This window comes from Octopus sinensis, linkage group LG17, assembly GCF_006345805.1.
Source record: "Octopus sinensis linkage group LG17, ASM634580v1, whole genome shotgun sequence".
Lineage (NCBI taxonomy): Eukaryota > Metazoa > Mollusca > Cephalopoda > Octopoda > Octopodidae > Octopus > Octopus sinensis.
In genome coordinates, this window is record NC_043013.1 from 27,377,556 (window position 1) to 27,395,576 (window position 18,021).

The 18,021-nt window shown below is 35.5% G+C and overlaps 1 protein-coding gene across 1 annotated transcript in view; it reads right to left on the bottom strand.

Annotated features, from left to right (window-relative positions):
- Nucleotides 1-258: 258 nt before the first annotated feature.
- Nucleotides 259-18,021, bottom strand: part of LOC115221120 (zinc finger protein Xfin) — a 34,883-nt gene continuing 17,120 nt past the window's right edge. Inside the window, exons 2-4 of the mRNA XM_029791337.2 lie at nt 12,767-17,664; nt 11,185-12,734; nt 259-393 (exon numbers count right to left, since the gene is read on the bottom strand). Of these exons, the coding sequence (XP_029647197.1) occupies nt 337-393; nt 11,185-12,734; nt 12,767-17,597 (6,438 nt within the window). The 5' untranslated portion in view covers nt 17,598-17,664 and the 3' untranslated portion in view covers nt 259-336. The remainder of the gene's footprint in view (nt 394-11,184; nt 12,735-12,766; nt 17,665-18,021) is intronic.

Consider the following 18,021-nt stretch of genomic DNA (forward strand, 5'->3'; position numbering starts at 1 on the left):
AAAAACATAACAGTGAGCTGCATTTCTTGGAAGTTTAAAAAAATATAAATAAATAAATAAAAAAAACGATTTTTCAATTAAGTGAGCAAAATCTTGTCTGAAATGCTCAGAATCCCCGTTCCAAATTTTCTTGTGTAGAAAGGCACAAAGCCTTAAATTTATTTATAAAACCAACGAAACAGGAATGGTATTCATTCCTTTCTCAAGGACTGAGTGACGCAAAGAGAAGCAGAACAGCTACAGCCAGGATTCAAAAGTGAGTCGTGGGAGCATATTTCTATGGTATTTGTCAGCATTTCAGAAATATTGCCAATATAATGTCCAAATCTATATATTTTAACCAGAGGCAACTGCAGTTGCTGGTTCCAAACCTGGAGACTGGCGTGTAAAAGCCTGAAATTAAGGAAGAAATAGGAATAATCAATAAACTAGTTCCTGAAAAATACATAACATTTTTGAAAGAGGGGAAAAAAAAAGAAGACATATATCAAAGTTTACAGTTCCTTCCACAAGAATATATCAACCAATAACATTGTTCAATTAATTCTCACAACCATTGTGAAAGTACACCACCACCATCATCATCATCATCATCATCATTTTAAGGCCTATTTTTGCATGCTTCCATGGGGTCAAATGGAATTTGTTGAGGCAGATTTCCTATGGCTGGATGCCCTTCCTGTTACCAACCCTCACCTGTTTCCAAGTAAAGTAACCACTGTAAAAGCAAAAAAAAAAAAAAAAAAACAGTGGATCCAGCCATTGGCTTACTCAATTCACCAAACTATCAGGAATGTAATGTGATAGAAGACTAGTCAGTGTCTTTTCCAGAAGATTATCTTTCAACCCCATAAGACTATGCAGTCAGAACAAACAAAGCACTGTCTTTAAGGAGCCTAATGGACTATTTAGCAGTATTGTTCTTTTACATATGACTAAGATCTTCAAAAAAAGAAGGAAATGAATTTTGTGGTGGTCAAACATTTTCTGTAGACATCAAGAATATAAAATATTGTTGATTAGTTCTAAGCCAACACATTGGAATGGTTAACAGTTGGAAAGTGGTTACCACCGCACTTGTTTTGAGGCCATGTAGGACTACATTATCTGAAGTGTCTTTTCCTTAAGATGGCCAGGATACAATATAAAGGAGATTTTGTTACTATTTCTAGCATAATTAGTGGCCATCTTAGAATAGTGGTTCCCAACCATCTTTTACCTATGGATCCCTTGGATTCTTATTTTACTCTACTGAACCTTAATTCGATGTAAATAAAAAAAAAATTCCAGTGCATTTTTATGAAATATTCTTTTCTACTCTAGGCACAAGGCCCGAATTTTATGGGGAGGGGCCAGTCGATTAGATCAATCCAAGTATGCAACTGGTACTTAATTTATTGACCTCAAAAGGATGAAAGGCAAAGTTGACCTTGGTGGAATTTGAACTCAGAACATAAAAACAGACGAAATACTGCTAAGTATTTTGTCTGGTGTGCTAACATTTCTGCCAGCTTGCTGCCTTTTTATAATGAAATATTATAAGGGATTGTCTAAGAAAATTTGTGCAAATATTTTGTGTACAGTAATCCCTTGCCATATCGTGGTTCACCTATCTCGTACTGAGTATATTGTGGATTTTTCTGGCTAATATATGTAAATTTATATCACAGACTCCTCAGTATATCATGGGTTTCTGTAACCGATAATTATTTATATATATTTTAGATTTTAATTATTTCTGTTGTAAAATAAGCATTTTCATGCCTAAAAATTACATTAATAAATAAAGATAGAGTACAGTACTATACTGTATAACACATTAATTAAAATATATTAAAAGACAATACATAGTAAACAAAGAATTGCACATACTGCATGGAAAACGAAACTAGGGAGACGAGTGTGTGATGTTGTTTTGCATTTATAATGAAATAAATACACACAAATTATAAAAATAATAAAAAATATATACAGTACAGTACTGTTTCTACTTTGTGGATTTTCACCTATTGCAGGAGGTTTTGGAATGCAACGCCTGCAATAGTTGAGGGATTACTGTATTGTAGAAGTATAAGCACTTTATTGCACATAAATGTTAACAGCAAAGTCTTCAATGGACCCCACAAGGGCTATATAGACCCTGGTTGAGAACCGCTGATCCAGAGACTCACTGGTTCATTAAGGACAACAAATAAACCGAGACATAGACTTACTTTCCTGAGAATTTAACTGAAATAATTATTTTCCATGAAGTCACAGGGCTACAGTATCTGGAAGAAACACAGTCAATCAAATTCGTCTTAATATGTAATTGGCACTTGTTTATCAAACTCCAGAAAAATGATGAAAGGTAATATTTAATCTCAGGACACACAGAGAGAAAGTTAAACACTTAACAATGTAGCCTTCTCCACAATTTTAAACACTCTGTGACCTCAATTTTAAATAATTGCTTCTAGTTTAGCCTCAAGGCCTGAGAATTTGAAAGATGGTTGTTAGTCACTATTATCAACTCCATTACTTCACTGGAACTTTATTTTATTGATCCCTGCTAAAGGGATGAAAGGCAAGTTGATCTAGGCTGGTTTTGAACATAAAGGGCCATAACAAAATACTTGCAAGGCATGTTACCCAATGGTTTTATGATTCTGCTAATGTTGTTCAACTTGCCCCTTGTGCCAAAATTTAAAAACCAGTATATCCAGTCATAAGCTTGCTACAGATAAGTCAATAATCTGATATCTTATCCACACAACCATCTTGTCTTCACACAAACACACACACACAAAATTAAGGGATAATAGAATATCAAATACTATTTGTGATGTACATTTGACAAATCATTAAGAAATAGTTCTCTCAATTGAGACTATCATTTGAAGCAACTTTAAAAAAATAAGAATGAATACAGATCCAGAAAGACGAAAAATAAATTAGTAAACATGAAAATTCTATGGTTATTTGCAAACCAATAAAAGCACCCAACTACTTTCACAACTCAATTCTGCTTACTTTTCTTGACAGGTTACAACGGTCGACTAACTAATAATATAGCACTTTAATACAAAACCTAAATTGAATAATTAAAATTTAACACTTTATTCCCTAATACCTCCATAAGCTAGCTGATGCATTAATTTAGAGATTTATATCATTTATCTTTTTAAACCCATCTTCTTAACCATCTGATTACTATGTCAGTCACTGAGGATAACATCTCTCAACACAATATGGTTACCTAAGCAAGCAGTTGGTTTTTAGCATTTCAACAATTATAACTGATAACTCTACTGCTTTCCCTTCCATTGTCACAAGATTTATGACCCAATTGATCAGGCTTTTTACAATATTTTATCATGGGTTTTTGTGAATGTTTAACTCATTTCAGGATTATTTAAACCTTGTATCGTATTCAGAAAAATAAATTAAAAAATACAAACATTACACAAATGTTTATAAAAACTGTAAAACAAAAAGACTTCAAACTGACACATATCAGACTATAAATCTACAAAGCTTGCCTGCAAAACATGTTGTGGCCTTCACAACATTGCTAAGCTTCCTTATATATGGTATGATAAATATAGAAATTATTATTTATAAGAAGTATAGAAGGAAGTTAGAGTTAATCTATCAGAAATCATAGACAAAGGAAAATATTCAATAGGTAAGAATAGAAAAGTAAATCCACCGAACAGAACTCATATTTTTTTTTAATCTCTATAGTGATCAGTATTTTTTTTTAAGCAATATAACTTTTTGCAGTTGTTGATTTTGAATAAGTTAAAATGGAGTGATGCAGCCACGTAACTGTGCATGCTCTACTGACTGGTAAGATCAACATGACTGATGTTCAGCTTGCAATCATTTTAGGTCAATTTTTATAGGAAAAAACATGAATAGAAAAGTCGTCCCAGCTGTGTAGATAGACTAGACAATAAAAATCTAGTTGGATGAAAATTTAAACATTAAAAAAACAAAGACTAACTATGCTACGATAGGAAGAAGAACTTGTCAAACAAATTTTATGGTTTAATGATAGTCATAAATACCTTATACTAAAATAAGATCTGAGAGAGAGCCAACTGATTCATAAAAGAAATAACTACCAAAAAGTCAGAAAGAGTTTGAGGACTTAAAATTAGTTTTGGACTAAATATTAAAAAATATTGTGGATATGTAGTAAAATAAACTTTACTCAAAGTATATCTTTGAACTTTCTGAAAAGGACACTTATGTATTTATCAGTAACATTCCCAATAAAGTTTAGTTTCCAGTTAGAAAGCAGAATTAAGTGTCTTGCCCAGACACATCAAAATAGCTGTTCAAACATCTGTGGCTATGACAGGTAACTTTCCATAAATATATGGCACACAATAGATAAAACAGAAATATAACAAAATATTTAAAGTAGATATAAATCCAACAGTTGAGTTAGCAAATATTAAGTAATTTTGCAATGAAAATTACTAGACTAACATTATTCCATGTTGGGTGTAATCAGCATAGCTTATATTTTTATTTTATTATTGATGCTTCCTACTTAGTTTCAAGTAAATAATACCATACTATCAACACAATTGCTACAAGATTATATATTCTGATCATCACATTTTTGATTTCTACCTTTCTATAATCTAATCTTTCCATACATTCATAAATAGTATGTCTTTCTGTTTTTTAAATTCGCTTTTAGTAGATCATTTTCAATAACTTTTATATCCACTGGATGCCATTTCCATAAATATCTCCTGTTTTGCCCATAAAACAAACTGAAACAAAGAATTTATGAGTACTTCTTAGGGATATAACACATTGCCTGTAGTAAGGCTTGAACTTATAACCATATGGTTGATGGTGGAGCAACACTTATACCTTGTAGGTTCTGTGTTTCAATATATGTGTGCTTATAAGGGTACATACACACATCTGCAAAATTAAGGTAATTTCTTTTCTTTTATTTTCAAGTCAACAGGATTAATGAATCCATGGTTATAATCTCGAGCCCATAGCATTAAACATACATTAAATGCTTAACCATAGGAAGATTTAACTCTTTAGCATTTAAACCAACCATATCCAGCTAAAATATTTTACCTGCTTTACATTGAAACTGGCCAGATCCAGTATCTCACACATTCCCTACAATGACAGGATTTTTCTAAACATTGAATGGCTATGAGAGTCCACTTGAATAAAATAGGAAACAAAGGGGCCCATAGGTTAAAAAATGGTTGGGAGCACATTTTATTGCACCCGCAGGCCAATATACTCATATGTTCAAAATATTATAAATTTTTCAATTATAAAATTTATACAGTATTTATATGCCTATTTCTGACATAGCTGGTGTTACCACTATGACTTAAAACGGTTAACCTCAAGCAGAAATCGTCTAGTAATTGCCATTTGAATGGAAATTTTGTTTGTCACAATTTATGTTCCTAACACTAGCTTAATAATAACTAAGTTATTTTACTGAATTCTTTGGTATATTTAAAGTAATTGAAAGAAACACAGAGCATCTCAACAGAAATATGGTAACGGAAGGGTTAAAGTAATAAATTTGTTGATTTTTGAATCAACTGGCTGTTAAGCTTCTTTGAATGGGAAGTCTTTCAAGTTTATACCATTTTGTTGTATGTCTAGTTTATGGTATCTAACTCTGATTAGTGAGGAATAGTTAGCAACACCAGATCATAAATAAAAGTTTTACTTGAGGGAACTTCTTTGTACAATATTGCAGTTGATTTTATTTGTAACCATTTCAAAATATTTTTGTTTCAATGTCTGTTGAATTGTTGTTAATTATTTTTTCTTCTTTGGGAAAACTAAATGTTTAATCATTTTAGCATTCAGATTACTCTGTCATATTAATGCTTATGTATTCATATTGTTTTGAATTAATCATGCATTATCTTGTAGCTTCAAGATTTCAGTGATGTGACTGTTTTCTTCATTAACCTGTGTTAATAGAACATGCATACACATTGCTTCTTACTCTCTCTGTTGCTCAGTCTCTCAGATGGTATTTATTGCAGCTATTCATATTCTGAATTCAGTTGATAAAATAAGAGTACCAACCAAGTACCAAAGGTGATTCAATAGACTACAGCCTCTCCCATAAATTTCTGGCTTATGTTAGAAGTTATTATTATTAGCATTACAAAAGTTGTAATGTGATTAGTATTTAGAGTACAGTGGTTTGAATTAATTATGATAATTATCTCCTTGCTTGAACATCATGTGATAGTTGTCTTTCATTTCCCATCTTCCATGGAAACAGGAAAAGGTTGGTAGAAGGAAGGATACCTTGCTGTAGAAAATCCATCTCAACAAAATTCTGTCTGACCCTATGTGAGTATGGAAAACCCCAATAATGATAATGATGACAGTTATTTAACTTAGCAATTCTTGATAGGAAACGAGGGGGGAAAAAAAAAAGACAACCCTTACAAAATTTTGAACTTATTGTGCAGTAATAGCAGATAAATGTTTGCTCATGCTGCAGTCTGGAACAATTTATTCCATCTACCTGTCCATCTTTTGCAATGCAACAACTGAACAATGAACTAGTAACTGCAAGTGTTACCTAAACCCTGTTGCTAAGTAGCAACAAGTTTGAGGATTTGAAAAACAAAAACTGAAATAAGATATCAGATAAATAAGATTTTTCTCCATTTAATGAATTTTAAATTCATCATCATCATCGTTTAGCGTCCGTTTTCCATGCTAGCATGGGTTGGACGGTTCAACTGGGGTCTGTAAAGCCAGAAGGCTTCATCAGGCCCAGTCAGATCTGGCAGTGTTTCTACGGCTGGATGCCCTTCCTAACGCCAACCACTCCGTGAGTGTAGTGATTTTGAATAATTTCATTGCAAAAACACTAGTTTTAAATGTTATTACAATATTATCTTCCATAGTGTTATCGTTTGCTACTTTTTGTCTTTCACTTGTTTCAGTCCTTGGACTATGGCCATGCTGGAGCACCACCACAACAGGTTTACTCAAACACTACTTACTTTTTAAGCCTGGTTCTATTCTATCAGTCTCTGTATTGAACTGCTATGTTATGGGGATGTAAAGAAACCAATACTGGTTGTCACATGCTGGGGAATGGGGGAACAACACACACACACACGTCTTGATAATACTAAAACTCTAGGGATGTTTGTATGTATCTGAAATATCTCAGAAATAGTATATTTTATCCTAATTTTTTTTGCATATTTATTTTCATAATTACAGTACAAATTTTTGTAATATTTGGGACTATTTATTAAGGAAAACAGTTAAACACAAATTTTGTTTATTTCTTGAAAAAAAAAACATCACTTCCGTGACATCAACATACACACACATATAATGAATGTCATTGCTTGTCAATCAACACAAACACACGTCTGCCAGCTGTGACATATACACAAACATAATATTTGCACTCACTAAGAAAAAAAAAACCCTCAACTTTTTGATGCCCACAATATTTTAATCATTTAGAAATATTTTTAACTGAATGTGATTTCAAAAATGTAAGTTGTACAGTGAGTATTTATATTTTAGCTTTCTTTAAACAGACAATATTTTTATGTTTTTTTAAAAAATTATTTGCAAGTGAGTGGTGATCTCTCATTTATCATCCAGAGTTTGTTAATTTCCATAAATTTTTTTATTTATTTACTTTTGTTTTAAAGTGAAAGAGAGGAGAAAGTGAAAGATATATGTACGTGTATATGAAATGGGCGTGTGAAAGAGAGAGAGAGGAAGAGGGAGAGTGAGTGAGTGAAAGGGTGTAGTCATGTATTCGTACATACATCAATATATATGCATACATCTTTTTTGTATGTTCAGATGCATGTGTGTGAGAGAGAGAGAGTGTGAGTGAGTGAGTGAATGAATGAATGTATGTGTTCTCATGTAGGTGTAAGTGGCACTCTCCCTCTCTCTCTCTCACACACGTCCATACATCTTTCACTTTAAAACAAAAGTAAATAAAAAGAAAATTTATGGAAATTAAACAAAACCAGCTGATCCAGATGGCAGTTCTGAGAATCAAGTACATTCAATGTATCTCAGCTCCAAAGATTCGGCTGCTATTTCTAGCATGTCCTGCTACCACATAACAGCTATTTGCGATAAAGGACCTGAAATACTTATTATGGTATAGCAGGGTGTGCAAGAAATAACAGCCAAATCTTTCCTTTCCTGGGGAAAGGAGCCATTTACGCATGATTTTGATGTCACATTCGTTAAAAGCGTGCAAAATAAACTGGAAAAGAAAAAACCCATGAAACAAAACTCCATTTCTGGGAAACTCACACTTTCCAAGTGACTCAATGGGTCACGGGTTGTCTACTATATATATATATATATATATATATATATATACACACACACACACAATGGGCTTTAAGTTATTGGTTGACATGGGGTTATAGTAGAAGGCACTTGCTCAAGGTGCTGCATAGTGGAACTTGAACCTGAAACCATGTGGTTGCAAAGGGGAATTTTAACTGCACAGTGTTATTTTAAATTACGTTTGTAACAGGGTTGGGTTGGGATGTTTAATCCAGTTCATCCAAATTCAACGGATCTTTGACTTGAGGCATTCCATCCAAGAACATCACATTTTATGGGAAGTGGGGAATCCCCAGATACAGAATATTCCAGTCGAAAATCTGGCTGAACAACTTCCATCCGAATGATGTGAACATGGAAAAGAGGATATTAAAACAACAATGGCAACAATGACTGTGTGTATGTGTACATATATGTATATATGAACGCATGTACAGTAGCGGCTACAATATAAGGGTCAATAAGATCAGGTGCATTGAAATATTTATTATAGAAGATTAACAAAACGTTGGGACTAGATATTTTATACATATTTAGATATATCTAATATCTATCTTTTGTGAAAATTTCAAGTGAATGGAATAAATATTTCGTAAATGAGGAAATAAACAAATAATCTTCCAAACTGCAATGGCCAAAAGTTAAGGGTCACTTAAATAAAATGAAAAATGGAACAAGAACAAAAAAGAAACCCTTACCATTAATATTTTGTGAACATTCCTTTACTATCAATGACCTCCAGACATCCCTTACCACAGAACTGAATCAATTTCTTGCAAAATGCAGTAATATTGTTCCATTCTCTTTTCAATAATTCCCAGAGTTCATCTTCGTTCTTTGGATTTCTCCTTCGCACCCCATCTCCAATAATCTTTGAAACGTTTTCTATAGGGTTGAGATTGGGACTTTGAGTTGGCCTGTGCCCATGAGACCAACCCCTTCATCACTCAAAAAGTCAGTGTGACAGGGAGCATCGTCCTGCATGAAGATCGGAGGTTGAACTGACAAGGATTGGAGATGTGGAAGGGCATGCTGTCTAAGAATCTGCTTGCAGATTCAGCATTGACAGTCTCTTGTAGGCGAATAAGTGGACCAGGACCAACAGCAGAGATCAGTACTCATACCATTACACTGCCTCCAACAAATTTCACTGTCTTCTTCACACATGCACAAGATAACCTTTCACCACTTCTTCGGACATACATCCTGCCATCGAACTAATCGCATTAAACTTCGATCCATCGCTAAAATGAACCTGCGAACACTGTTCTTCTGTCCAAATAACATGTTTGTGAGCGAGACAAAGACAGGCTCTTTGATTTTTCTTGGAGATAGATTTCTTTGCCAGTGCCCAAGCAAGCAACCCAGAACCTAGTAACCTCTGAAAGACATGGAAAGTGGAGCTAAACTCATAGGATATCTCAGCAGTACTCTTAAACCTATCCTTCAGTGACATTCTAACCATAATACAATCCTGTCTTGGTACGAAGTCTACCAGTTTTGGGTTTAGCATCTGTCGATCCTGATGACTTAAAACAAGCTACAATTCGTTGCACAACACTTCTAGACTTTCCTATAGCAGTTGCTATCACAGAATTTTACTTGCCCTCTTGGTGAAGGCACACAATCTTTTGTTTTTCATCACAGGACACCAGTCACCTGTCACAAGCTGCTATATTGACAGATGAATGTTCCAATAATGTGAGATCATAAGAAGTAACTGTTAGCCCATTGACAGTCTTCTAAACAACAAATACTTTGGTAGGTAGTTCATTTTTTCTAAGTGACCCTTAACTTTTGGCTGCTGCAATTTGGAAGATTGTTTATTTCCTCATAACTTATGAAATATTTATTCCATTCACTTGAAATTCTCACGAAAGACTGATATATCAAATATGTGTAAAATACCTAGTCTCAACGTGTTGTTAATCTTCTATAATAACTATTTCAATACACTTGTTCTTACTGACCCTTATATTATGGCCGCTACTGTATGTATTACCATCATCATGTTAACTTCCACTTTTCCATGCTTGCATGGGTCAGACAAGACTGGACGTATTTTTTGCAGTGGATTGCACACAAATGACACCATTTCTATGAACAACAGCTTTTTGTTTACAATCCCCACACACAACAAGCTTCTTCCATTTTCCCCTCCAACCAAGTTCATTCATAAGGTGCTGGACGTGTGGCCATAGTAAAGGATCCAGCCAGGGTGTCTGTGCAGTGAGAGCAAACACTAAATCACGTGGTTTCAAAGTGAATTCCTTAACCACAAAACCATGCCTACATTTAGAAATTTTCTAAGGAATAATATAAGCCAGTAGTGAAGTTGTGTGGCCCAGTGGTTAGGCTGTTGCACTCACAACTGCTATATCATGGGTTCAATTCCCAGACTGAGTGGTGCATTATGCTCTTGAGCAAAACACTTCATTTTACATTGCTTCAGTCTCCCTCTAAGCTCGCTCGCCTAACCAACAGGGCGATGTCATTCAAAGGTGAAAATACAAAGCGCATTGTGACCAGTGATGTGTAACAACATCTGAGCATCTGGTCAGTTACATGATCATGCGATAAACTTCTAACAAATCTTACTGTACAGGATACACAACCAGAATGAATTACTATATGGCATTGTTGACCCATAGATTAACAAACGTAGAAAAACCTGTTAAATATTGCAACAAGAAATTCGAGACACCATTCTGATTATGCTGAAATAACTCGTTATAAAACAATTGAAATTTCACTTTGTAGTAAAAGTTAAAACAGGAAAGAATATAAAATCAAAGAGCAAAACATAAACAGTAAAAAAGCACTTACATCAAATTGGTTGCCTATCAAATGTTGACGTTCGTGTTTGAGAACGGCTGGTGTATCTGAGAAAGATCGATCACAGTACCGACAAACTGTACTTAGTGGATCCTCCAGCTGAGAATCATCTTTGTCCTTGGAGTCATCATTTTCATTTTTCACAGTCGTAGGATTCATCTGTTGGTAGAGCTGTGCAACACGAAGGGCTTCTGACAAGTCCTGTTCTTTTGACTGGTTGACACGGTCCTTCTGGCCGTTTTCATTTAACCAATTGGACAGTTCAGGCAGAGGACAAAAATGAACTCGAACATGTTGAGCAAGGAGATGATTTTTTGAAACAGTATAATCGCAATAGGGACAAGCAAGTTCACTTCGAACTACATGGAACCTTAAATGTGTTACCATATGGTCCCGACGTGTGTTTGAATAGGGACAACGGTCACAATGATACACCTTTTTAACAATATCTGAGTCGTCCTTTTCAGGTTGGACATGTTCGTATAGATCTAAGTGGTCGTGTGTCACACTCAAAGGCACAGGATCATTAGAATCAAGAGGAGGTAATGCACTTGCAAGAGCTACATCAGCAGGTATTTCAGGCAGACGCTGAAGGTTTGATATCGACTGAGTCGCAACAAGATTTGGGTTTGGACTGAAATGAAGTTTACGATGCTGTACAAGTAAGTTATTTGAGGGAACACTGTAGTCACAATATTCGCAAGTGTAATGCTGTTTACTTCCATGTAACTCAATGTGCCGCTCAAAATGCGTACGTTTAGCACTAGCATAGGGACACTTCTCACAGCAAAATTTCTTAAACTGAGCAATATCCAAAAGCGCATCAACTTTGCTTTCTGTAGAAATCTCCATGTCACTTTTATCATTGAGGTCATCATCAGGTTCTAAAGAAATGCCTTCTAACTGCTCCAATTCCGATATTGTGTTGTCATTCAGATCAGGAACATACTGATGCTGGTGAACTTTCAGATGATGGGATAACAAACCTTTGGAGCCAACAAAATAATCACAATGTGGGCATTTCAAAAGAGGATGACCAGATGACCGACGGCCATGCATTAACTCATGGAGGCGCAAATTTCTGTTACGAATGTTCGTGTAGGGACATTTCGAACATTTTAGCAGCTTTTTGTACACCCCATTTTTCAAAATATATCCAGGTTTATTGCCAAACGTTGCATAACGGGCTGCAATTTTTATGGCTGAATCTGAGTTTTCAGACTGAGATAAACTTGGCAAAATCTTAGATACTATAAGCTTTTGTTTTACTGATGCTATTTCAACAGCATCATACAAGAGTTGAACATCTGTGGCCTCGGTCTTCACTGGTGATAATTGATCTGGGTCAATATGCAAACGAAGATGTTGTTTAAGTAGACGCCGATGGCTGACCCAGTAATCACAATAGTCACACTTGAAAGCAGTGGAATTGGAGAGTTTCACACGATGGAATTGTTTGTGATAGAGAAAATCATTCTTACTGTTAGTAGCATAGGGACACTTTTCACAAGTGAATTTCATTCTTTTAGTACTAGGGACTCTTGGAGCAATATTGATACTTAATGATGAAAATCATCTGTCTTAAGAGAAACATTAGCCTGTTTAGAACCAACTTTACTTTTGGCATGTTCATTTGAATGCAAACGAACATGTTGATTAAGTAGTCGTCTTGCACAAACATAATATGGACAGAACTTACACTTAAAACGGTTCTGTCCTCTGGGTTTATGATAACTCATATGGAATTTGAGCAAGGTTGGTTTCTTTGTTGAATAGGGACACACATTACATTGGAATTTATTTAGAGGTCTGTCTATTATACGCTCGGGAACTGGCTCTTGAATGATATCAGAGCCAAGATTTTCTTCTAAGTCCCCTTCTTGAGTTGATTTCAGTTTGATATAACAATTGTTATAATCAGTAGTGCCATGGCGCTCACGGAGATGTCTATAGAGACAAGCTTTCCAAGTTGACTGAAACTTACAAATCTTGCATGTATACAAGTCCATTAAGTCCCCTATATCAGTATCATTTTCTTCACCAGATGCAGCACCTATTTCACTGTCAGCTGAATAAGAAATGCTTAATTTACAAAGACTGTAATCATTACAACCATGCTTCTGTCTTAAATGACGATAGAGGGCACTTCGATAATTTGAAGAATGCCCACACAGTTTGCATTTGTATGGCTTAACTTTATGTGATGTCAAGTGCCGTAACACAAGCATCTTGTCCTTGTGACGATATGTACACTTGTTACATTTCCACATTTTACCATGTCCAAGTAATGAAGATGAAGAAAGATCTGTTATGGATTCTGACTGGTCAGGTATAGCGGTCGCCTCGGAGTTGGTTACAGAATTGTTAGCTGATGGAGACTCGGTGTCAGGAGTCACGTCAAGGTGAGTTAACTTGTCAGCTGTTTTCTTTTCATAACACCCTTCACTCTTCTTGAATTTGAAATAAAATGGTGGTGGGTAGTCGCTGACCTTATGATCAATACACATCACCTTGCTGCGATTGTTGTTGTGCCTTCTCTTAATATGTCGGTAAACATCGCTTCTCCAATTTGACTTGTAGCCACAGCCAGAACATTCAAATTGGCGCCACAATTTCTGAGCATTTCTTTGAGCTGCAGATGTAACTAGAGTTAGGGAACTAGAAGAGAACTCATCAGAAGTTGCAGGGCCATCCTTCTGTTTAGTAACAAGGGGGTGGTTAGGATAGCATTCGGCTAACAAAGATAGCCGAGCTTCTTCTTCCTCCATCACAATAACGTAGCCACCTTCTGGATGACGTTCTCTAATATGCTTCTTAAGATCCCATTTCCAGTTGGACCTACGTCCACAAGCAGAACACTTGAATGGTTTTATATAACCAACTCGTTTAGGGTTACTATACAATGCCTCTAATGCAGTGGTATGCTCCGGAGTGTCTTTCAATTTATCAGAGGCAAGAATTAAAGTGGTATCGGTGGGACTTTGCTTAGAGGAATGTATATTTATGTCAGAATGTTTCTCTGTAGTCTGAGAAGTGGATATTTTCTCTTTCTTAATGGGAGATATATAAGGATTGGTCAATTTTATTTCATTTGTTCTTGTTAAGATTTCTTCATTGGACAAACTCCCAACATAGAGTATTCGAATTTCTTCACCTGGATGCATATATCGATAGTGTTTGCGAACATCGCCTCGAAAAGTTGTCCGCTTGCCACAAAGAGGGCACATGTAAGGTTTATCTGAAGAGGATTTAGTGTCTTTTTTCGATCCCTTCAGTTTGCTGATAACTGGAACACTAAGAACTGGCATGTTGCTGCTGGAAACAACAGTCGGCTTAGCTACAAAGTTACCTGGGCTTGTAGATTTTGCCGATGATATTGATAATACTGACGAAGATTTAGGTGGGGTCGTGCCTGGTTCAATTTTTACAATACTTTCATCGATATCAATCTGATTAATTATATGGCTATCAGAGTTTCCCAGGACATTCTCCACACCTTGATTATCACCTAAAATTCCAGATTGGTTTGAGTGATCACTTCTCAGATGCTTAAGCACAGTCCACCGAAATGCTGATTGAAAGTTACACTGGGAACATTTAAAAAGCTTTTTCGGCTTTAACATAGCTACATTTAGCTGGTGTTCCCTGCGATTAGTCGGCATTGTTTCCATATACTTTAGAACTGTTGCTTCAGCTTCTTGTTCAGACATTACAATAACATCATCATTTTGACCAGGATGTTCTTTGCGTATGTGTTTACGGATGTCCCATTTCCAGTTGGATCTCTTGCCACAAATGGGACATTTAAATTTCTTTAGATTCCAGTGGGTTGCAAGATGTGCCTTCAGCTTTGAAGGGGCAGGAGCAGAAAAATCACAGTAATTACACAAAAATGGACCAAGAACCTCTTTTTGATTGGTCTCTTCAGAAATATCAGCAAAAGCTGTGGATACACCTTCAGCTGACCTCTCTAAAGAACCACCTTCGACCATAGATGAGTCAGATATTAAAGTAGGAGTTTCATCATTAAGTTTACTTGTTTCCATATCACTGCCACAGTCTGAAGGCAGAATCGATTTGTCATCTGTAGTTTCTTCCTGCTTTGTGTTAGACAAATCCTTATTGTCATCAGTTGAAGATATGGGAGAAATAATTGAAATGGTAGTGCTTGTTGTTGTGGCAGATGAAGATGAAGTAGATGTAGAAGTGATAGTTGCAACAGTAGCAGGTACAGATACAGTAGATGTGTCACAAGATGTTGTAGCTAAGGATGATGACAATGATGTTGATGATGATGATGGTGTCACAATTGATTTTGTGCTTGACATCATGTCGCTATTGATTATCTTCTGGTAGATCACCAAATTCTTTATGTCTTCTTCTTGTTGCACTTCACTGGGATGATGACGGTACAAATGCCGATTCATGTCTCCTTTCCAATGACTTTGATATTTGCACAGTTTACACTTGTATGGTTTATTCCCGTCGTGCAATTTAGAATGGCGGTCTATTTCAGATTTATAACTTGATGTAAATGAACAAGATGGGCACTTGAAAATGGTTGGAGAGGATTTCTTTTTCTGGACTGTTGTCACTTTTTCTATGAGAGCTTTATCAGGCTCAATGTCATGATCCCGCCGAACATGAACATTGAGGTCACCAAAATACTTATATTTCCGCATGCATAAATGGCACTTGTATCTTTTATCAATTGAGTGTACAGCCATATGTCGTCGTAGATCACAAGGCCATTTTGCTATGTAAGAACAATAGGTACATTTTAATTTTGTCTTACTCACATTGAAAACACTACGCATAGTTTTAATTGACAGATCCAACGGTGCCCCGTAATCATCCTCATAACCATTGTCATTAGCATCATCTTTCTTATCAACAGAATTCAACATTCGATACTGTTTCTCAAGATCAAGTTTTTTAAATTCTTGCAAACAAATGTTATGCTTTAATTTCATATGACGATTCATATCTGGAGACCTTTTATATTTCAGACCGCATATTAGACATCGGTAACAAAAACTTTTAGTATAACGATGATGAGAGGGACCTTCCACTGTTCGCCTGTTGCCTTCGTCTTCGTCTTCTTCGTCTTCATCATCATCAGCGATGACACCATCATCTTCTTTTTCAATCTGATCAACAAATTTTGTTGGGACTGCTGATTCTACAATAGTCTCCGGTGAAAAGGTTTCAATGGTTGAATCTCTAACATCTCGTGGTTTAGTATCTGCTGCCGCTGTACTGGTACTGCTGACTATCAACGACACATTCTCTTCACTGTTTGAATGGTGGTTAGTAAGGTGGCGTTTCAATGCTCCTTCATTTGGGCTAGAGTACGTGCATAAGTTACATGTAAAAGCTGAGGTCATTTCATGATTCAACATATGTCGATCATAATTTGTTTTCAGGGTTGTTCCATATAAACATTCTTTACACTGGTAAAAATTTTCGTTTGTATGTTTGCTTTTATGAATATAAAAATCTATCTTTTTCTCTGTGCTAAAATTACACAACTTACATTTGAACACTTTTGCCTTTATGTGACAACTATAAACATGTTTGTAAGCTTGCATTCGAGTTTTGCTTGTATATAAGCATAGTTTGCATTTGAAAACAGAACTTCCATTAAAATTAGTGTTTAATTTTTCAATATACATTGAACAAGAATCTAAGTTGTTATTCTTCCCAATTTGGGCTCGAGATCGCTTGAGTTTTGCTGCCCGATTTGATATTGTGTATCGAGCTGGAGATGGCTTTTTAGGTTTCGGAGAACTAGGTGCTGGAGAAGTTTTAGTAGCTGTATATTCTGGTTGCAGCTCTTCCATTGTCACTGTTGCCTTGTGAGCCTTTTCCTTATGTCGCAAGAGCTTGTGCTTCCAGCGAGAAGCATATTCGCAGAAGTCACAAGGGAAAACATTAAAATTTGCACCATGCACATCGATTTGATGATACAAAAACATTTTCGACTTAGTAGTTGTGAAACTACATTCCTGACAGTGATAATTGCGACAAACATTAGGTGGTGGCAAGATTCCACCTGACGATGAACTCCCAGAGATTTCTGGATATTCATCATATGAGGACTGATTCATAGGACTACTTTCAATGAGAGAGCCATCATCCATATCCATGGAAGCTTCATCAATATCTTGAATTTCTTGACTAGAAGTATCATTTTTTACAACAACTGGAACCTCTTCTAACTCTGGTGTAGATGCCATTGTGTCTTCGGAAATTGTGCTAGGGGGAGGAAGGGAGCCTGGTAAGAATTCCTTGTTTCTGTTTCGACGCCGACAAAAATTTATATGCCTCTTGAAGAAATATTTGTTTCTGGTAGAGAATTCACATAGGTTACAGAACCTTAATGGTTGTAAGCTTCGTCCCATAATAAGTGTTCAATCCAAACATTGGATTAATTTATTGTGTAGAACAGGAAAAGGAGCATTGGAGACCCTGCAAAAAAAAAAAAAGTATTTTAGTAAAAGGGTAAAAAAAAGAAAGAAAAAAATCATCACAATTTCTTTTTAGTATTTTCACAATAAACAGAACTGAGTATTTAATTGTTTTGTTACAAATTTATATCAAAGAGAGACAGGTGTCATGTTTTGGTGGTTTTAAATTAAATACTAAAGAGATAGAAAAGAAATATATTTCACAAAAATTTCTATAAAAAGCAGTCAAAACCAAACAAAATATATAAAAGAATAAATATATTTTGACGATTTGGAATGTAGTCCACCACATTGAGAAAAACAGGTCACCCTACAGAGTGGGACAGAGTCGGTCATCAACACACTTTTACCACTGTGA